The sequence below is a fragment of the Bos indicus genome, chromosome 9 (assembly GCF_029378745.1).
Source record: "Bos indicus isolate NIAB-ARS_2022 breed Sahiwal x Tharparkar chromosome 9, NIAB-ARS_B.indTharparkar_mat_pri_1.0, whole genome shotgun sequence".
Taxonomy (NCBI): domain Eukaryota; kingdom Metazoa; phylum Chordata; class Mammalia; order Artiodactyla; family Bovidae; genus Bos; species Bos indicus.
The window spans coordinates 34,901,478-34,919,762 of NC_091768.1; the positions used below are offsets into that span (position 1 = coordinate 34,901,478).

An 18,285-nucleotide genomic window follows, 5' to 3' on the forward strand; every position below is an offset into this window, starting at 1 on the left:
TGACACTACCCTTATGGCAGAAAGCGAAGAACTAAAGAGCTTCTTGATGAAAGTGAAAGAGGAGAGTGAAAAAGCTGGCCTAAAACTCAGCATTTAAAAAAACTAAGATCATGGCATCCGGTTCCATCACTTCATGGCAAATAGATGGGGAAGCAATGGAAACGGTGAGAGACTTTATTTTCTTGGGCTGCAAAATCACTGCAGATGGTGATGGCAGCCTTGAAATTAAAAGGCGCTTGCTCCTTGGAAGAAAAGCTTTGACAAACCTAGAGAGCATATTAAAAAGCAGAGACATTACTTTGCCGATGAAGCTGCATCTAGTCAAAGCTATGGTTTTTCCAGTAGTCATGTATGGATGTGAGAGTTGGACCATAAAAAGGCTGAGCACCGAAGAACTGATGCTTTTGAACTGTGTTGGAGTTGGTGTTGGAGAAGACTCTTGGAGTCCCTTGGACTGCAAGGAGATCTAACCAGTCCATCGTAAAGGAAATCAGTGTTGAATATTCATTGGACGGACTGATGCTGAAGCTGAAGCTCAAATACTTTGGCCACCTGATGCGAAAAACTGACTCATTGGAAAAGACCTTGATGCTGGGAAAGATTGAAGGCAGGAGGAGAAGGGGACAGCACAAATTGAGTTGGTTGGATGGTATCACTGACTCGATGGACATGAATTTGAGCAAGCTCCCGGAGTTGGTGATGGACAGGGAAGCCTAGTGTGCTGCAGTCCATGGGGTTGGAGTCAGACACAACTGAGCGACTGAACTGAACTGAACTGAACTGATTGCTGTAGTTCGCTTTTTTGGATTAGTAAAATGACTACTGCCACCTAGTGGTGGTATGGCGTAGTCAAGACTGGACAGGCAGGACAGAGAAGTCAGTTCAGACACAGAGACCTAAAATCAGGTTCACATATTCAATTGTGTTCTATCATTTCCTCCAAGCCACCATGTCTAAAAACAAATATATAACTTGTCCCTTCAATAAGTTCTCTTAAAGTAAGTGCTATTTATTAAGTGTGAGTGTGGCCAGGCATTGATCACTTTACACATAATTTCCCTTAATCTCAAAACAAGACTGCAGGGTAATGATTATTAGTCCCATGTATGAATGAGGAAAATGAAGATCATGGCATCTGGTCCCATCACTTCATGGGAAATAGATGGGGAAACAGTGTCAGACTTTATTTTGGGGGGCTCCAAAATCACTGCAGATGGTGACTGCAGCCAAGAAATCAAAAGACACTTACTCCTTGGAAGGAAAGTTATGTCCAACCTAGATAGCATATTCAAAAGCAGAGACATCACTTTGCCAACAAAGGTCTGTCTAGTCAAGGCTATGGTTTTTCCTGTGGTCATGAATGGATATGAGAGTTGGACTGTGAAGAAGGCTGAGCGCTGAAGAATTGATGCTTTTGAGCAGTGGTGCTGGAGAAGACTCTTGAGAGTCCCTTGGACTGCAAGGAGATCCAACCAGTCCATTCTGAAGGAGATCAGCCCTGGGATTTCTTTGGAAGGAGTGATGCTAAAGCTGAAACTCCAGTACTTTGGCCACCTCATGCGAAGAGTTGACTCATTGGAAAAGCCTATGATGCTGGGAGGGATTGGGGGCAGGAGGAGAAGGGGACGACAGAGGATGAGATGGCTGGATGGCATCACTGACTCTATGGACGTGAGTCTGAGTGAACTCCGGGAGTTGGTGATGGACAGGGAGGCCTGGCGTGCTGCGATTCATGGGGTCGCAAAGAGTCGGACACGACTGAGCGACTGAACTGAACTGACAAATGAGGAAATATAGGCATAACTTCCCAGTGAGATGCTGCAGCTCTTACTTCTCATTACACTCTGCCTTCTGATGTGCTGCTGAGTACATTGTCCTTCTGTGATGCAGTTTTGATACCCTGGTGTCATGTTTGATCTTCCATCTGTTTCACTGCTTATCCACTTTCACTTATTTCATACTCCTTTGAGATTTTTCTTGTAGCTTTCAATTCTAACTGCCCAAATTTCTAGTCCAGATCTTTATAACGTGCAGTTTTTTTGTAGTATGTACCTGATTGACTTCTTTCAACATTTTTTGTGAATAAATTGTGAAATGATATAACTGCATCTTATTATAAACCTCCAAATTACAGAGAAGAATGCAGAATAAAAATGGAAAGTCCTTTGTCATCATTTTTTATCTGTCCCTAATCTCCAAAGAAGTAAGCACATATAATTTTTGACTTGTTGGCTTTTGGAATATAAATAAAACTATAATATTCCTCAGTTCAGTTCAGTTCAGTTGCTCAGTCCTGTCTGACTCTTTGTGACCCCATGAATTGCAGCACGCCAGGCCTCCCTGTCCATCACCAACTCCCGGAGTTCACTCAGACTCACTTCCATAGAGTCAGTGATGCCATCCAGCCATCTCATCCTCTGTCGTCCCCTTCTCCTCCTGCCCCCAATCCCTCCCAGCATCAGAGTCTTTTCCAATGAGTCAACTCTTCGCATGAGGTGGCCAAAGTACTGGAGTTTCAGCTTTAGCATCACTCCTTCCAAAGAAATCCCAGGGCTGATCTCCTTCAGAATGGACTGGTTGGATCTCCTTGCAGTCCAAGGGACTCTCAAGAGTCTTCTCCAACACCACAGTTCAAAAGCATCAATTCTTCAGCGCTCAGCCTTCTTCACAGTCCAACTCTCATATCCATTCATGACCACAGGAAAAACCATAGCCTTGACTAGACAGACCTTTGTTGGCAAAGTGATGTCTCTGCTTTTGAATATGCTATCTAGGTTGGACATAACTTTCCTTCCAAGGAGTAAGTGTCTTTTGATTTCTTGGCTGCAGTCACCATCTGCAGTGATTTTGGAGCCCCCCAAAATGAAGTCTGGCACTGTTTCCACTGTTTCCCCATCTATTTCCCATGAAGTGATGGGACCAGATGCCATGATCTTCATTTTCTGAATGTTGAGCTTTAAGCCAACTTTTTCACTCTCCACTTTCACTTTCCTCAAGAGGCTTTTTAGTTCCTCTTCACTTTCTGCCATAAGGGTGGTACCATCTGCATATCTGAGGTTATTGATATTTCTCCCGGCAACCTTGATTCCAGCTTGTGTTTCTTCCAGTCCAGCATTTCTCATGATGTACTTTGCATATAAGTTAAATAATCAGGGTGAGAATATACAGCCTTGACATACTCCTTTTCCTATTTGGAACCAGTCTGTTGTTCCATGTCCAGTTCTAACTGTTGCTTCCTGACCTGCATACAGGTTTCTCAAGAGGCAGGTCAGGTCGTCTGGTATTCCCATCTCTTTCAGAATTTTCCACAGTTTATTGTGATCCACACAGTCAAAGGCTTTCGCATAGTCAATAAAGCAGAAATAGATGCTTTTCTGGAACTCTCTTGCTTTTTCCATGATCCAGTGGATGTTGGGAATTTGATCTCTAGTTCCTCTGCCTTTTTAAAACCAGCTTGAACATCAGGAAGTTCACGGTTCACATATTGCTGAAGCCTGGCTTGGAGAATTTTGAGCATTACTTTACTAGCATGAGAGATGAGTGCAATTGTGTGGTTTTGAGCATTCTTTGGCATTGCCTTTTTTTGGGATTGGAATGAAAACTGACCTTTTCCAGTCCTGTGGCCACTGCTGAGTTTTCCAAATTTGTTGGCGTATTGAGTGCAGCACTTTCACAGCATCATCTTTCAGGATTTGGAATAGCTCAACTGGAATTCCATCACCTCCACTAGCTTTGTCCATAGTGATGCTTTCTAAGGCCCACTTGACTTCACATTCCAGGATGTCTGGCTCTAGGTCAGTGATCACACCATCATGATTATCTGGGTCGTGAAGATCTTACCCTTTCTTATCTAGCAATATGTCTTGCACATCTTTCTATCTCAGGGCTATATAATTTACACACAGTAGACACTCAAATGTTTGCAAAATAAATCTTAGATTTCAATTACATACTCCTTCTGTCTAAAAAAGTATTGTATTTTTTCCTCCATTTTCATCTAATTGAAGCATTTTTCTCCAAGGTTATAGGTTACTACGAAGCTCCTCTTCTTTTTGGCTAGTCTTAATCAAGGTCTCTTTCATGGTGGATAAAGCATAGTAATAAAGGTTATTTTCATTAAATATCAATAAAATGTATATGTGTATGTGTGTAGTGTCATTTTATTGGATAGTTATTCACATGTAAGTGCCAAATCTAACTTATTCTCTGATGTCTTATGTAAATTTCTAGCCTCTTTACTGTTTCTGTACCTCAGTAGTTCTCAGTCTTTGGTGTGCATCAGATTTACTGGGGGACAAGTTATTAAAACCCAGGATGCCGGGCCTCACCTTCAGGCTTTCTGATTCAGTAGCTATGATGTAAAGCATGCAAATTTCCAAGTTTCCATGTGATGCTGACCCACATTTTGAGGATCAAGCTCTATAAGACTCTTCTTTGATGTTTTATATCCTCTTAGGATTTCTTGATTTCTTCTTGGCATTCACTGTTTGCTGCACATAAGAACCAAAGCGTACAGAAAGCGCTGAAAATGGCTGCGGTGGATGTACTCCTACAGAACACAGCCAGCAAGGGCTCTGAAGGCAGAACCGAGGAGGATGGCAGTTGTGCCCAAGGCTCGGACCACAAATTAAGGAACAATTTTCACATATGCAGAGGGTGGACTGCACTATCAGTTGCCCATTAATCCATACAACAGCATACGCTCTAGTGATCACAGTCTATAGCAGATGCATCATCTTTGAGTGTGAAAGATGGCATTATAATGCCGCTGCATCCAGAAAACTATTTTTATTCATTTTCTTCACTTCTTTTAAATATTTATTTGTTTTTTGGCTGCGGTGGGTCTTCATCGCTGCACAAGGGCTTTCTCTAGCTGTGAGGCGTGGGGGCTTCTCTCTAGTTGTGGTTTCTCATTGCACTGGCTTCTCTTGTTGGGGAGCACGGGCTTCAGTAGCTGCGGCTCATGAGCACAGTAGGTGCAGTTCCCGGGCCTTTAGGGAACAGGCTCAGTAGCTGTGGCGTGCAGGCTTAGTTGCTCCAATGTATGTGGGATCATTCCAGATCACGGATCAAACCGGTATCCCTTGCATTGCAAGGCAAATTCTTTTGACCCAACAGGGAAGCCCTATTTTCTTCATTTCTTGATGGTAGCTCAGCCAAGTCAAATTCCAGATATTACGTGAGCTGATACATCCAGTTAAGTATTGGGGTGGTCAAAAAGTTTGTTTGTTTTTTTCCACAAGATGTTATGGGAAGACCTGAACAAACTTTTATGCCAACTTAATAGTTTCATGTATTTCATTGTTATTATCAATTTTTCCCTGGTGTGATTTGCCTTGTAAAGTGATTGTCCAAGAATCCAGAATGGGTGAGACAGAAGTTCCTCTCTTCAAATGTCGTAAAATGACCGTATCTTTAACCATTTGATTTACAGAACTGTTTGCTTATATGTATATTGGGCAGAGAAAACATGTCATTTTATAAACTTGATTATCCAAAATACAAATGTAATGTTTGCATGTAAAACTTACATAATGGAGTGTTTATTCTTTAGAAAAATGAGATATAGGAGATATAGTTGTACTTCTAAGAATTTAATCTATAAGATGAATTATAATTCTCATAGAGGTTTACATATTTACATTTGGACCAAACATTTTAATGTTGCTGGATAATTAATGCACCAGAAATCAGGAAAATGTATGGGATTGATCAATATATTTGATCCATGTTGCTTCTTTGCTTGAAATATTTGTCTGAAGAAATTTTGCCATTGTTGGAAATGGAGTCTAAAAAGAAATTGCCTGAGTACTTTAACTATCACTTCAACAGTCACTCAGTCCTGTCCGACTCTTTGTGACACCATGGACAGCAGCACGCCAGGCCTCCCTGTCCATTGCCAACTCTCAGAGCTTGCTCAGACTCATGTCCATTGAGTCAGTGATGTCATCCAACCATCTCATCCTCTGTCGTCCCCTTCTTCTCCCGCCTTCAATCTATCCCAGCATCAGGGCTTTTTCCAATGAGTCAGCTCTTCGCATCAGGTGGCCAAAATATTGGAGTTTCAGCATCAACATCAGTCCTTCCAATGAACACACAGGACTGATCTCCTTTAGGATGGACTGGTTGGATCTCCTTGCAGTCCAAAAGACTCTCAAGAGTCTTATTCAACACCTCGGTTCAAAAGCATCAATTCTTCGGCGCTCAGCTTTCTTTATAGTCCAACTCTCCCATCCATACATGACCACTGGAAAAACCATAGCCTTGACTAGATGGACCTTTGCTGGCAAAGTAACGTCTCTGCTTTTTAGTATGCTGTCTAGCTTGGTTGTAACTTTCCTTCCAAGGAGTAAACGTCTTTTAATTTCACGGCTGCAGTCACCGTCTGCAGTGACTTTGGAACCCCCCAAAATAAAGTCTGTCACTGTTTCCACTGTTTCCCCATCTATTTCCCATGAAGTGATGGGACCGGATGCCACAATCTTAGTTTTCTGAATGTTGAGCTTTAAGCCAACTTTTTCACTCTCCTCTTTCACTTTCACCCAAGAGGCTCTTTAATTCTTCTTCACTTTCTGCCATAAAGGTGGTGTCATCTGCATATCTGAGGTTACTGATATTTCTCCCGGCAATCTTGATTCCGGATTATGCTTCTTCTATCCCAGCATTTCTCATGATGTACTCTGCATATAAGTTAAATAAGCAGGGTGACAATATACAGCCTTGACATACTCCTTTTCCTATTTGGAACCAGTTCTGTTGTTCCATGTCCAGTTCTAATTGTTGCTTCCTGACCTCCATACAGGTTTCTCAAGAGGCAGGTCAGGTGGTCTGGTATTCCTATCTCTTTCAGAATTTTCAACATTAGCTTTCACTAAATAGGCATTTATCCATAAAAATCTATGTTTTTTTTTTAATGTGTTTGCTTAAATTTTGTATAAATGGCATTATAATGTTATGGATCATTCTTGAACTTCCTTTTGTCCCTCAACAATATATTTGCTTTAACTCCCATATAGTAATCTATTTTATATGCATAATTAAGTTTATGTATCAATTCCCCTGAAGTGGACATTTAGGTTGTTTCCAATTTTCAATGTGAGAATTCTTTAGTAAATGTTTTTGTGGTATATTTCCTTGAGCACATAGAGTATACAACCTAGAAAGGAAGTTAAGTAGTATACAAATATTCAGTTTTACCAAGTATTGCCAAATGCTCCCTGAATGAATTGTACCCATTACCTTGCCACTAGTATTAGTACTGTATAAAGGTTCTTGTTTCACATTTTCCCCACTGTCTGAATGTGAAAGTTTAAAATTTTGTCCAGCCTGAAAAGTGAAATCACTTCTCATTTTTATATTTAAATATTCTTAATATTCATAATTATTGGCAATAGATAAAGGCTGTACTACCTTCCTTTTTTTTTTTTTTCTTTACTGGTTATTAGGTTTTTTTTTTTTCTGTCATCTATCAGGTATATACTATGTCAATTTTTGTCATAGTATATACTGTGTCTTATTTACTTTTTAGTGAATATAGATTTCTATATAATCTGAATAGTAATCTTATTCTTGGTTATATGCTGTGCAAGTACCTTTTCCAGGTCTGTGGCTTATATTTAAATTTTATTTCATGGCAATCTTGGTGTTGTTAGTTTTTAATTGTGATGCAATAAATGTCATTAGTCTTTCCCCTTAAAGCTTATATGTCTTCCTTTTCTTTTTGTATTGTTGAGGAAAACTTCCCTACTCCAATATCCTCAGAATGTTTTAAAGTTTGCCTTTTATATTAGGTCTTTAATCTATGTAAAATTATTGTGTATGCTGTAAGAAGCATGAATTAATATTTTCATATGGAATATGAATGGTACCAGCATCATTTATTGACTAATCTATACTTTCATCATTAATTTGTATGTTTGGTTCTGTTTGAGTTTTTAATTATGTTCCATTATTTTATTTACTTATTTATTCAGTGATGGAAAAAAATAAATTTCTATTTTTCTATGAATTTATTCTATTCCCACCTTAGAACATTTCCAATCAGTTCAGTTCAGTTACTCAGTTGTGGCCAACTCTTTGAGATCCCAGAGACTGCAGCATGCCAGTCTTCCCTGTCCATCACCAACTCCCAGAGTTTACCCAAACCCATGTCCATCGAGTCGGGAATGCCATCCAACCATCTAATCCTCTGTCGTCCCCTTCTCCTCCTGCCTTCAATCTTTCCCAGCATGGGGGTCTTTTCAAATGAGTCAGTTCTTAGCATCAGGTGGCCAAAGTATTGGAGTTTCAGCATCAGTCCTTCCAATGAATATTCAGTCCAACTCTCAGATCCATACGTGACCACTGGAAAAACCATAGCCTTGACTAGATGGACATTTGTTGGCAAAGTAATGTCTCTGCTTTTTAATATGCTGTCTAGGTTGGAACATTTCCAAGCCTTTTATAATTTCAACTGGGCAAACAATAGTCTATGGATATTAATTTGGTTCCTGTTATTGAATCAGTGTGGTAGTCATTAGTGTAGTCCACCCAGTGTTTCCAAGTTTTCTGCCTTCGAGGAAAGAGTAGGATTGCATTTTCTCTTTGCATTTAGGCATGAACATACAGCCCTGGGATTTCTTTGGAAGGAATGATGCTAAAGCTGAAACTCCAGTACTTTGGCCACTTCATGCGAAGAGTTGACTCATTGGAAAAGACTCTGATGCTGGGAGGGATTGGGGGCAGGAGGAGAAGGGGACTACAGAGGATGGGATGGCTGGATGGCATCACTGACTCGATGGACGTCAGTCTGAGTGAACTCCGGGAGTTGGTGATGGACAGGGAGGCCTGGAGTGCTGCGATTCATGGGGTCGCAAAGAGTTGGACACGACTGAGCGACTGATCTAATCTGATCATTTTTGTCCATAGGCTCATTCTTGAGCAGAAGCTTTAAACAGAAGCTCCAGAAGCCAGCCTGTGATTTGCCACAGTTTCCAATCCTGCCTTCCTGGCCAGTCATGGAAGCATGGAGGTGGAAATTCTTTGGTAGACATAGAGATGGATGTAGGATGTACACAGATGAGCTTCTGTGTACGCGCAGCTGAGTACAAAATAAATCTCTGGTGTCTCTAAACCACTGAGATTTTTGGAGTTGTTCATTGCTCTAACATAATCTGGCATTTCCTGGCTAATACAGTTAATATTATATAATTTGAAATTTGATAATTAGGAAAATGGTAAACAAACATCTTACTTTTGTCAGGAGGTAATTATATTTTAATGTCCTTTTTTCCCAACTTCTTCCACTTCTTCTTTCAATTATATCACCTTAGTGCCCTCATATTCCCTGATTCCTGTGCCCTCTTCAAACAACTGGAGCCAATTTTGAGAGCCTCTTCCAGTTTGCAGTTCCTCACTCAGCCTGAATCTTTTCCCTCAAGCCTACATTTCCTTTTCAGTGCTTATATTTTAAAAGATGATAATCTGGAAAGATAAATGTTTTACCTAAAATCTTTAATGATAAAGATCAAAATTATGACCCCATAGTGAAAGTTTATTCATGAAAATCTGGCTATCTCAGTTTCCTCTTTATCATATTGGTGTCTACTTACTTGACATAGCCAGTTTTAAACTGGCTGTGATATTAATATCCATAACTCTTTGTTGGATTTGATCATATTCACCTTTATTGACTCTTGTAGTTCTGGAATTTTTTGGATAAGAAGGTAAAGATAAGAAGTGAAGGGGACACTGAGAAGATACTACTCAGGCAGAAGTATCTTTTCCATATAATCTTTCCATAGATGAAGGGGCTTCCTTTATAGCTCAGTTGGTAAAGAATCCACTGCAGCAGACCCCAGTTCAATTCCTGGGTGGAGAAGATCTGCTGGAGAAGGGATAGGCTACCCACTCCAGTATTCTTGGGCTTCTCTTGTGGCTCAGCTGGTAAAGAATCTAGCTGCAATGTGGGAGACCTGGGTTCAATCCCTGAGTTGGGAAGATCCCCTGGAGAAGGGAAAGGCTACCCACTCCAGTATTCTGGCCTGGAGGACTCCATGGACTCTATAGTCCATGGGTTGCAAAGGGTCAGAAATGACTGAGTGACTTTCACTCATTCACTCCATGGATGAAAACTTCCTTCTAAACATGCAAAATCATCTTACATTACTGGAGGAGTTGACAGCAATGGATATGGGGAAAGGTGGAAATTAAAGCCTAGAGAGGGACTTCCCTGGTGGTCCAGTGGTTAAGAATCTTGCCTTACAATCAGGGGACATGGGTTTGATCCCTGGTTGGGGAACTAAAATCCTATATCCCACATGCTATGGACAGCTAAGCCTGTGTGCTGCAAAAAGGAATAATAAAAAGAAGAAGCAGAAGAAAAAAAGCTCAGAGAACTACATTTTTGACTGTTCACAGTTTGATATGAAATATATGAATCCCTGGATTGGAATGTTTGCCTCCTAACACCTGGTGTTAGGAGAGTTAGTGGACAGTCTGATGGTGATGATGAGCAATTTTGAATCATGGAGCATGGCAAACTTAACCATGTGGTGGTAATCCCACCTTGGAAGCTTTGCATTTGACAGAAAGTGAATACAGGATTTCTCAGAGAGAATGCATGTGTGAGAAGGGTTGTCATAACAGACATCACCCAAATTCCTATTTTGTAATGTATTAAAGACTCCTGATGAGGATTGAAGACATCCAGAAGAACCAAGTCAAGTATCGAAAGCTACCATTTGTACCTGTTATAGTTTCACTGAAGAGTATCAAGTCTCTGTGATATTGAAATACTTTCTTGACAAACTTCTTCCTCCTTAAAAAAAACAAATGTTGATTGGTTAATTAAAATTTATCTCTCTCTTTTTAGGTGGTTCTTTGGAGCAATCAAGAGAACAGATGCTGAAAAACAGCTATTATATTCAGAAAACCAGACGGGAGCTTTTCTAATCAGAGAAAGTGAAAGTCAGAAAGGCGATTTCGCCCTTTCAGGTATGGGAATTGTCTGTGTGATTTAAGTATGGATTTGAGAGTCTGTAGTCATGTTCTTCTGTGTGAACATGGACATGTTAATTTTAAGTTTGCCTTCCTATCTTCAGAATAGTATCAACAATAAGTGTACTGAACCGCTCTAGTAATATAAAAATTAGCAAAAAAAATTTTCTATCTATGGTTAGAAGTATCTGTAAATAGTTTCAAATACATACTCTCTAGGTATGAAATGAAAACTATATGGATCTGCCTGTGTTTTCACACTTTTGCATTATCTACTAGTCTATCCTTCTAGAGAATGATAAGCAAGAAGCAGAGTCTAAACTTGTCAGAATTGATCTTGCCATAATACTTTTTTTTTGTTTTACATTTCATTTGTATTTGCCTGGTAAATAGAAAATGAATTGAAATCCTGAATGCCAATGTGCTTAATTAACCCATGACATGTAACATTTGGTCAAATGTAGTTTTCTGGCTAAGAGTCAAGTATGTGTTTACTTAATAATATCTTAGAAGACAAGAAGCGTAGGGGACCCCAGAGTTATCTTTAAGCATTACAGGTGCTTATATATTAGGTAGTCATCAGTCAAAAGCTAGATTAAATGTTTTAGATCCTAGCATTAAAAATATAGAAGAAGAATATTTCCATGAGAAAAACACAGGAAAAGTAGGATTACTTGAGTCATATCTTTAAATAATTCCCGGGCTACAGTGACTGTTCTGAACACTTTATAAGTAGAATATTATGGAACAAAACAGCTTTATAGGCTTAGAATAAAATTACAAGGATATTGGCTGTTATGTGCTGAGAATACTCTAGCGCTTGCCTATGGATTTAGGAAGCTTTATAGGTTCTACTTGGAGACCAGCATATCATTATAGATTCCTTTTCAATGAAGTCAAGCCATTTAGAGTCTTGCAAACAAATTATCTGATTGCTGTGTATTCACTGGGGGGCAAGTAAATGCAGACCTTTATGTTCTGCTGAAAGGGAAATTTTCTCATTAGCCAGAAGGAGGGTGATACGGGAGAAAAATGGGGAAAACGGGTCTTTGATATATCTACATTCAAACAAACAAATGACCGAACAAGCCAATTGCTGACTTTGATTACCACTAACGATCTTCAGGTATATCAGTCATGAATTTATTTCTTAGTGCAGTTGTCTCCTAATCAGTCTGAATTGATGGTCTTCAATTTTGCTGACAGTTGTGCCACTAAAGGAAGGCAAATAATATCCCTTTTCTATCTCTGTCTTTCCCACGTGAGTTTTCCTTCGAAGTATTGTCTTTATTCCTCCAGCAGCAACGGTTCGTAGCTGTCAGAGAAGAGCTTCACGAGGAAGCGTGATTTATTGATGCTGGGGCAGGCGCTGAGAAGCAGCAGCCCAAGGTTGGGGTGGGTGCTAATTGGCTTGTTGTGATCCTTGCACGGCTGTCAGCTCTTGTGAGGTCTGCGCTGATCTGGGGAGAGAGTTGGGGCCGTGACACCTCTCATAATGGCATGACACTAATTAGCTGTGGATTAGAGCAGTGCTTTTGGATATTACATATTATATGCGGTAGCCGGAGAATCTGTCTTCATTAGATGCATGACAGGTAGTTTTAGTGGCCTTACTGTTATTTGTCATTGGTAGAGAGTTGTTTTTCTGATGAAAAATGTAAAATTCTGACTTCATGTCAACTGGTTCGGCTATTTCTTGACTTCAATCAATTACTCTACAGGAAATGATCATTGTTATTGCCATTAATATTAATTCAATGTTTGGTGTCCCATAAGCATTTATATTATTGTTTAAGGTACACTTTCAGAAAAATACATATTGAAGGCTGAAAAATGACTTTCAGTTGAGTTTTTCAGAAAAAACACTGCATTGCACATAGTGATTTTACTTTAGGTAACTGCATGGGAAAATCTCTAGAGGAGGAGAGGGAGTTCCAGATTCATCCTCAGTGAAACCCTTTCAAAAGCAGGTGATACTAGACTGAAGATAGTCAAGAAATGACCACCCTGAGGACATGAGACAAAAGGGTTCATCAGCAATATTCAGGTTGATACATCTAATAGCTGATATCATTTTTTAATACTATTTCTGGAACAAATGTTTGAGTGCCTACTCTGTGCCAGGCCTTTGTTAAATCAAGGGCATCAGGGAGAGCAGGGCACTGTCTTAGGAGGGTTATAACCCTCCTGTTGTGAGATGAGAGAGGGCAGGGGCTAAGTCTAGGAGAGGGCATTCGGAAGGTTTCCCAGAGGAGGCCGCATTTGTGTTCAGTTTGCCTCACAAGGTAGCGGGGTGACAGTGATTATTTCTGGCAAGGCCAACGCACAGGGTTGTGATATGTCCGGTGTTATGTGGAATGGAGGGTGGAAAGGGGGAAGGATAGTGCAGGGGTGTGTGTGTGTGTGTGTGTAAAGCAGTGATGGAGGAGAGCAGGAATGGCCAAAAATGAGCCTGAAAAGTTGGAGCTGAACTGTTCAGGGCCTTGTATACCAGCGTGAGAAATGTGGACCTTTTTCTCTAGGTTCAAATATAGAAGGAGGTGTTAGGTAGAAAGTGCCTTGGGCTAAATGTTGGTGGCAGTGTGGAAAGCAGAACAGGTGAACGATTTATAGGTGATGGTCTGGGGAGCAGGGCTTCCCTGGTGGCTCAAATGGTAAAGAGTCTGCCTGCAGTGCGGGAGACTGGGCTTTGATCCCTGGATCGGGAAGATCCCCTGGAGAAGGAAATGGCAACCCACTCTAGTATTCTTGCCTGGAAAATACCATGGATGGAGGAGCCTGGTGGGTTATACAGGTCATGGGGTAGCAAAAAGTTAGACACAACTGAGTGACTTCACTCACTCTGGGGAGTAATGACAGGTAAACACAGAAGCATCATCGCTGCTGTCTGAAATCACAGGTGTGAGACAGCAGTCAGTCAGCATTCCATGGAGTGGGGCCTGGGAACCTACAGTTAGCCAGCTGCACTGATGCTTTGCTTGTCCCCAGAAGCTGCACGGCCCCTTTTTTACTCTCCTTTTTTTATGGGGCAAGTGCAGGAGTGGCCTTAGGGCGCTCGAGAGCAGTCTGAGTTTGTTGTTGTTGTTCAGTCGCTAGGCCATGTCTGACTCTTTGTGACCCCATGGATTGCAGCACACCAGGCTTCCCTGTCCTTCACTCCTGGAGTTTGCTCAAACTCATGTCAGTTGCATCGGTGATGCCATCCAACCATCTCATCCTCTGTCTCCCCCTTCTTCTCCTGCCCTCAGTCTTTCCCAGCATCAGGGTTTCTTCCAATAAGGTCTGTTCTTTGTGTGTGGCCAAAATATTGGAGTGTCAGCTTCAGAATAAGTCCTTCCAAAGAATATTCAGGGTTGATTTCCTTTAGGATTGACTGGATTGATCTGCTTGCTGTCCAAAGGACTCTCAAGAGTCTTCTCCAGCACCACAGTTTGAAAGCATCAATTCTTCAGTGCTCAGCCTTCTTTATGGTCCAACTCTCACATCCATACATGACTACAGGAAAAACAACAGCTTTGACTATATGGACGTTTGTTGGCAAAGTGATATCTCTGGTCTTTAATATGCTTTTTAGATTTTTCATAGTTTTTTTCCAAGGAGCAAGTGTCTTAATTTCATAATTGCAGTCACCATCAGCAGTGATTTTGGAGCCCAAGAAAATAAAACCTATCACTGTTTCTACGTTTTCCCACCAATTTGCTATGAAGTGATGGGACTGGGTGCCGTGATCTTAGTTTTTTAAACGTTGAGTTTTAAGCCAGCTTTTTCACTCATCTTCTCCTGTGAGCACACATGGATGGATGCGGCAACATCCATCAACAGGAGGACGTTGGAACCCACCAAAAAAGATACTCCGTGTCCAAGGACATAGGAGAAGCAGCAATGAGATGGTAGGAGGGTACAACCACATTAAAATCACCCGCCAGGTGGGCAGCCCACAAACAGGAAGAACAATAGAAACAAAGACTTCCTCACACTGTTGCAAATGTTCTAGGCCCCACGTCAGACTTCCCAGCCTGAGGATCCGGCAAAGGGACTGGGAGTCCCCAGGGAATCTGACTTTGAAGGACAGTGGGATTTGATTACAGAACTTCCATGGGACTTGGGGAAACAGAGACTCGTGGAGGGCACAGATGAAACCTTGTGTGCACCAGGAGCCTGGGGAAAGGAGACTGAGCCAGACCTGCCTGCCAGTGCTTGAGGGTCTCCTTCGGAGGGGTGCGTTGGCCGTGGTCTGCTGTGCAGACATGGGCACCGGCAGCAGGAGCAGTCCTGGGAGGCGCATGTTGGCATAAGTCCTCTTTAGCTCTGCCATACAGCCCATGGGCTCCAGGACTGGTTTGCCTTTCTGGGAATGGGTCGCCTCAAGCCAAACACCTAACAGGGAGGGAGCACAGGCCCACCCATCAGCAAATTGGATTAAAGGTTTACTGAGCATGACCCTGCCCACTAGAGCAAGACCCAGTTTTCCCCACAGCCAGTCCCTCTCATCAGGAAACTTGCACAAGCCTCTTAGCCTGATTTTGGATATCAGCTGTTTGCAGGGCGGTTTGGAAAGCCCAGCTCCTCTGGGCTTTGGCACTGTGGGAAATTGTAGCTCCTCTTTTGTGGAAAAGGAAACCATAGGACCTGTCAGAAGTATAATAGAATTCAGGTGCAGCCCTTCTTACTGCTCAAAGCGGGTTGTGGGGGGACAGGCCCAGTGGGCCCAGTATCATGCAGTTTAGAAGGAGCTCCTGGGGCTTTTTGCTAGAGAGTCCTGTTTGTCTCTGTCAGTGATGGCTTGAATCAGGGCAGAGGTTTAGCAAATAGAGGATAGGGCATGGAGGTGAGAAATATTTAAAAGATAAAGCCGACAGGAATTGGTGGCTGATCAGAAATGAGATAAAATAAGGGAGAATGGATAATCTATGGTAGCTGTGATTGGGGGAAACTAGTCACCTGAGCCATGATGAAGTCCATGAGAAGACATTGCTTGGAGAGAGGAGAGGGAACCAAAGGAAATTAGTTCAGAGGTGTTTGAAGCAATTGCAGGAGGGCATATCTATTTTTTAACTTGTGTCTGCTGAACTGAGAACTCACTGTGATACATCTCCATTACATTGAACACATAGGTCCCATGGAATGTGCAACACTTTTATAATAGTACTTTGTGATTGCTTTGAAGCCTGCTATCTACTCTTGAGAATATAAGGTAGGTCTCTGCAGCAACATAATTTAATTTTTAAAATAAATATACTAGAATTTTTAGAACTGAAGTATCACACAAATAGCAGAACTGCCTTTACAGAAAGGATATCACTTTATGTGAAAGGCCATAGCTGGGGCAATTTAATATGTTAATATGTTCATTAAGGGCAGCTTCAATACTTGGAAGTGGCCAGAATCACTGGAAGAAATTTCTGAATCATATGGCTGATTAACCTGAGTTATACCATGGACTTATAACTTGGTAAATATTTCTGCATGCCTTCTAAATTCATTCTGAAGGCAATTCAAAAAACAATGCGAACAGCAGCAGCTTCGTCAGGGAAGAAGTGTACCCTTTCATGTTGACCTTGTGTGTATACTTCATGTTGAACTTACATATTCAAAGACTCATTTACATTTATGAGTTACTCTTTCAGTGTAGGTAAAAACGTGCTTTTCAAACTAGGTGATACACTCCTTGAGCCGAAGCAACATACTTTTATTGCTTCTGTTTCATGCTTCTTCTCTATCTCCATGGTTTCTAGAACAGTTTGTAAAGATGGTAGATGCTCAAATACTCACGTATTTACCCTGTCGTCTACCAGCAGCAAAGATAAGCAAGGCCATTGTCGCTTTGTTAAACCTCAGAGGTCTGGACCATGTAAGATCACAAATAATACTGTGTGCTGTGTTTCAGACTTCTTTTAGAAAAAAGACAGCTTCTCACCTTAACAAATTAGTTGTTTTCAGGTAATAAGACTTGTAGGGAAGACAGAATTGGAGAAGGATGTCATTGGCACTGTGGCCCTGTATCTCTCTGCCTGGCCCAGAATTCAGACCCAAACCCACCTTTCACTAACCGCTGAGATACCACTATCGCTCCCAAACTTTCTAAGACCTGCTGACTCATTCTAATCGGATGCTGACCAATGGCCAAAGGCTGTGTGTTTCATTATCAGTCCCCCCAGCCTCCATTTAGTTTTCATTTAAAATTAATGTGGACATAGTGGCCACAAGAGAATGTCAGGAATTCTATTACTATTAGCCATGGATATAAATACAATCGTATATCCCAAGGAAGGGCAAGTAATAGTTGGTTGGGAAAAAAGTGCTCCTTCAATTTATTATGCAATGAAATGTCTATGGATTAGGGAGCATTTTGATATTGGTTAGAGATGTTTTGCTTTTTAAAAAGTGCAAACGGTGCAGAAAGAAAATTCTATGTTAACAATTCCAGTATCTCACATAAAATGTATTAAATTTTAAACATGTTGGTGCCATCTTAGAAAATGCCTTTTAATTAAAGTCATAATTTAGTTGTGTTCAACTTAATTGCAAATATCACTGCCCATAATAGCAAGTGGTGTTTTTTGGTAAGTAATCATATTATGCCTGCCTTTTCTTAACATTACTACTGATAAATTATATTTCAGATGTTTTACTCTATAAAGTAAAATGAACATTTTATTATGTAGTACATATATCTATGTTTATGTCTGTATACACATACACACACACACACACACACACACACGATACACAGGCAAAAAACTTTTGTCTCCAGGCATCCAAATTCAATATGGATTATTATATTTTTTGGATAGTAGGACATTGCCAGACCTGAGGTGTCAAACCAGTTCTTTCTGGATCTTGGGCTTTGATAATATATGAACTTGATGCTTTCAAACTGGGGAAAAGGGGGAAGGATTAGGACAAGAGTTGAACAGGGGAATACAAAGGAGGCATAGATAAGGAAGAACATTTGAGGCATTGTGCTGAGTTTTTGATTGAACAGGAAACTAAGATATCTTGACTTTGGAAAGGAAAGTCAGAGACTCACAGGCCTTCCAATTCCTCCTCCTTACCACCAGCCTTGAGAAAGTTAGTTTAGTTTATATCTCAGGGAAATAATAACTAAATAAATGTTTATATTTCAAGGTTACCTGATTCTTAAATAAAGTGTCCAATTTCTTTTTGTTACACGAAGTGGAGAAAACATGCTATTGAAAAAACAAAACAAAACAAAATTGTAACATTAAGCCTAACGAGAATATTTCACACGATGTTTACACAAACATGGATGTTGTCTACAATGCTGAATGCTATATGTGTACCTTT

General features: G+C 40.8%; 1 protein-coding gene across 1 annotated transcript in view; it reads left to right on the forward strand.

The window, feature by feature from the left end:
• The window catches only part of FRK (fyn related Src family tyrosine kinase), a 101,945-nt gene that overhangs the window by 51,441 nt on the left and 32,219 nt on the right, over positions 1–18,285 (forward strand). Inside the window, exon 2 of the mRNA XM_019967178.2 lies at positions 10,853–10,974. Within this exon, the coding sequence (XP_019822737.1) occupies positions 10,853–10,974 (122 nt within the window). The remainder of the gene's footprint in view (positions 1–10,852; positions 10,975–18,285) is intronic.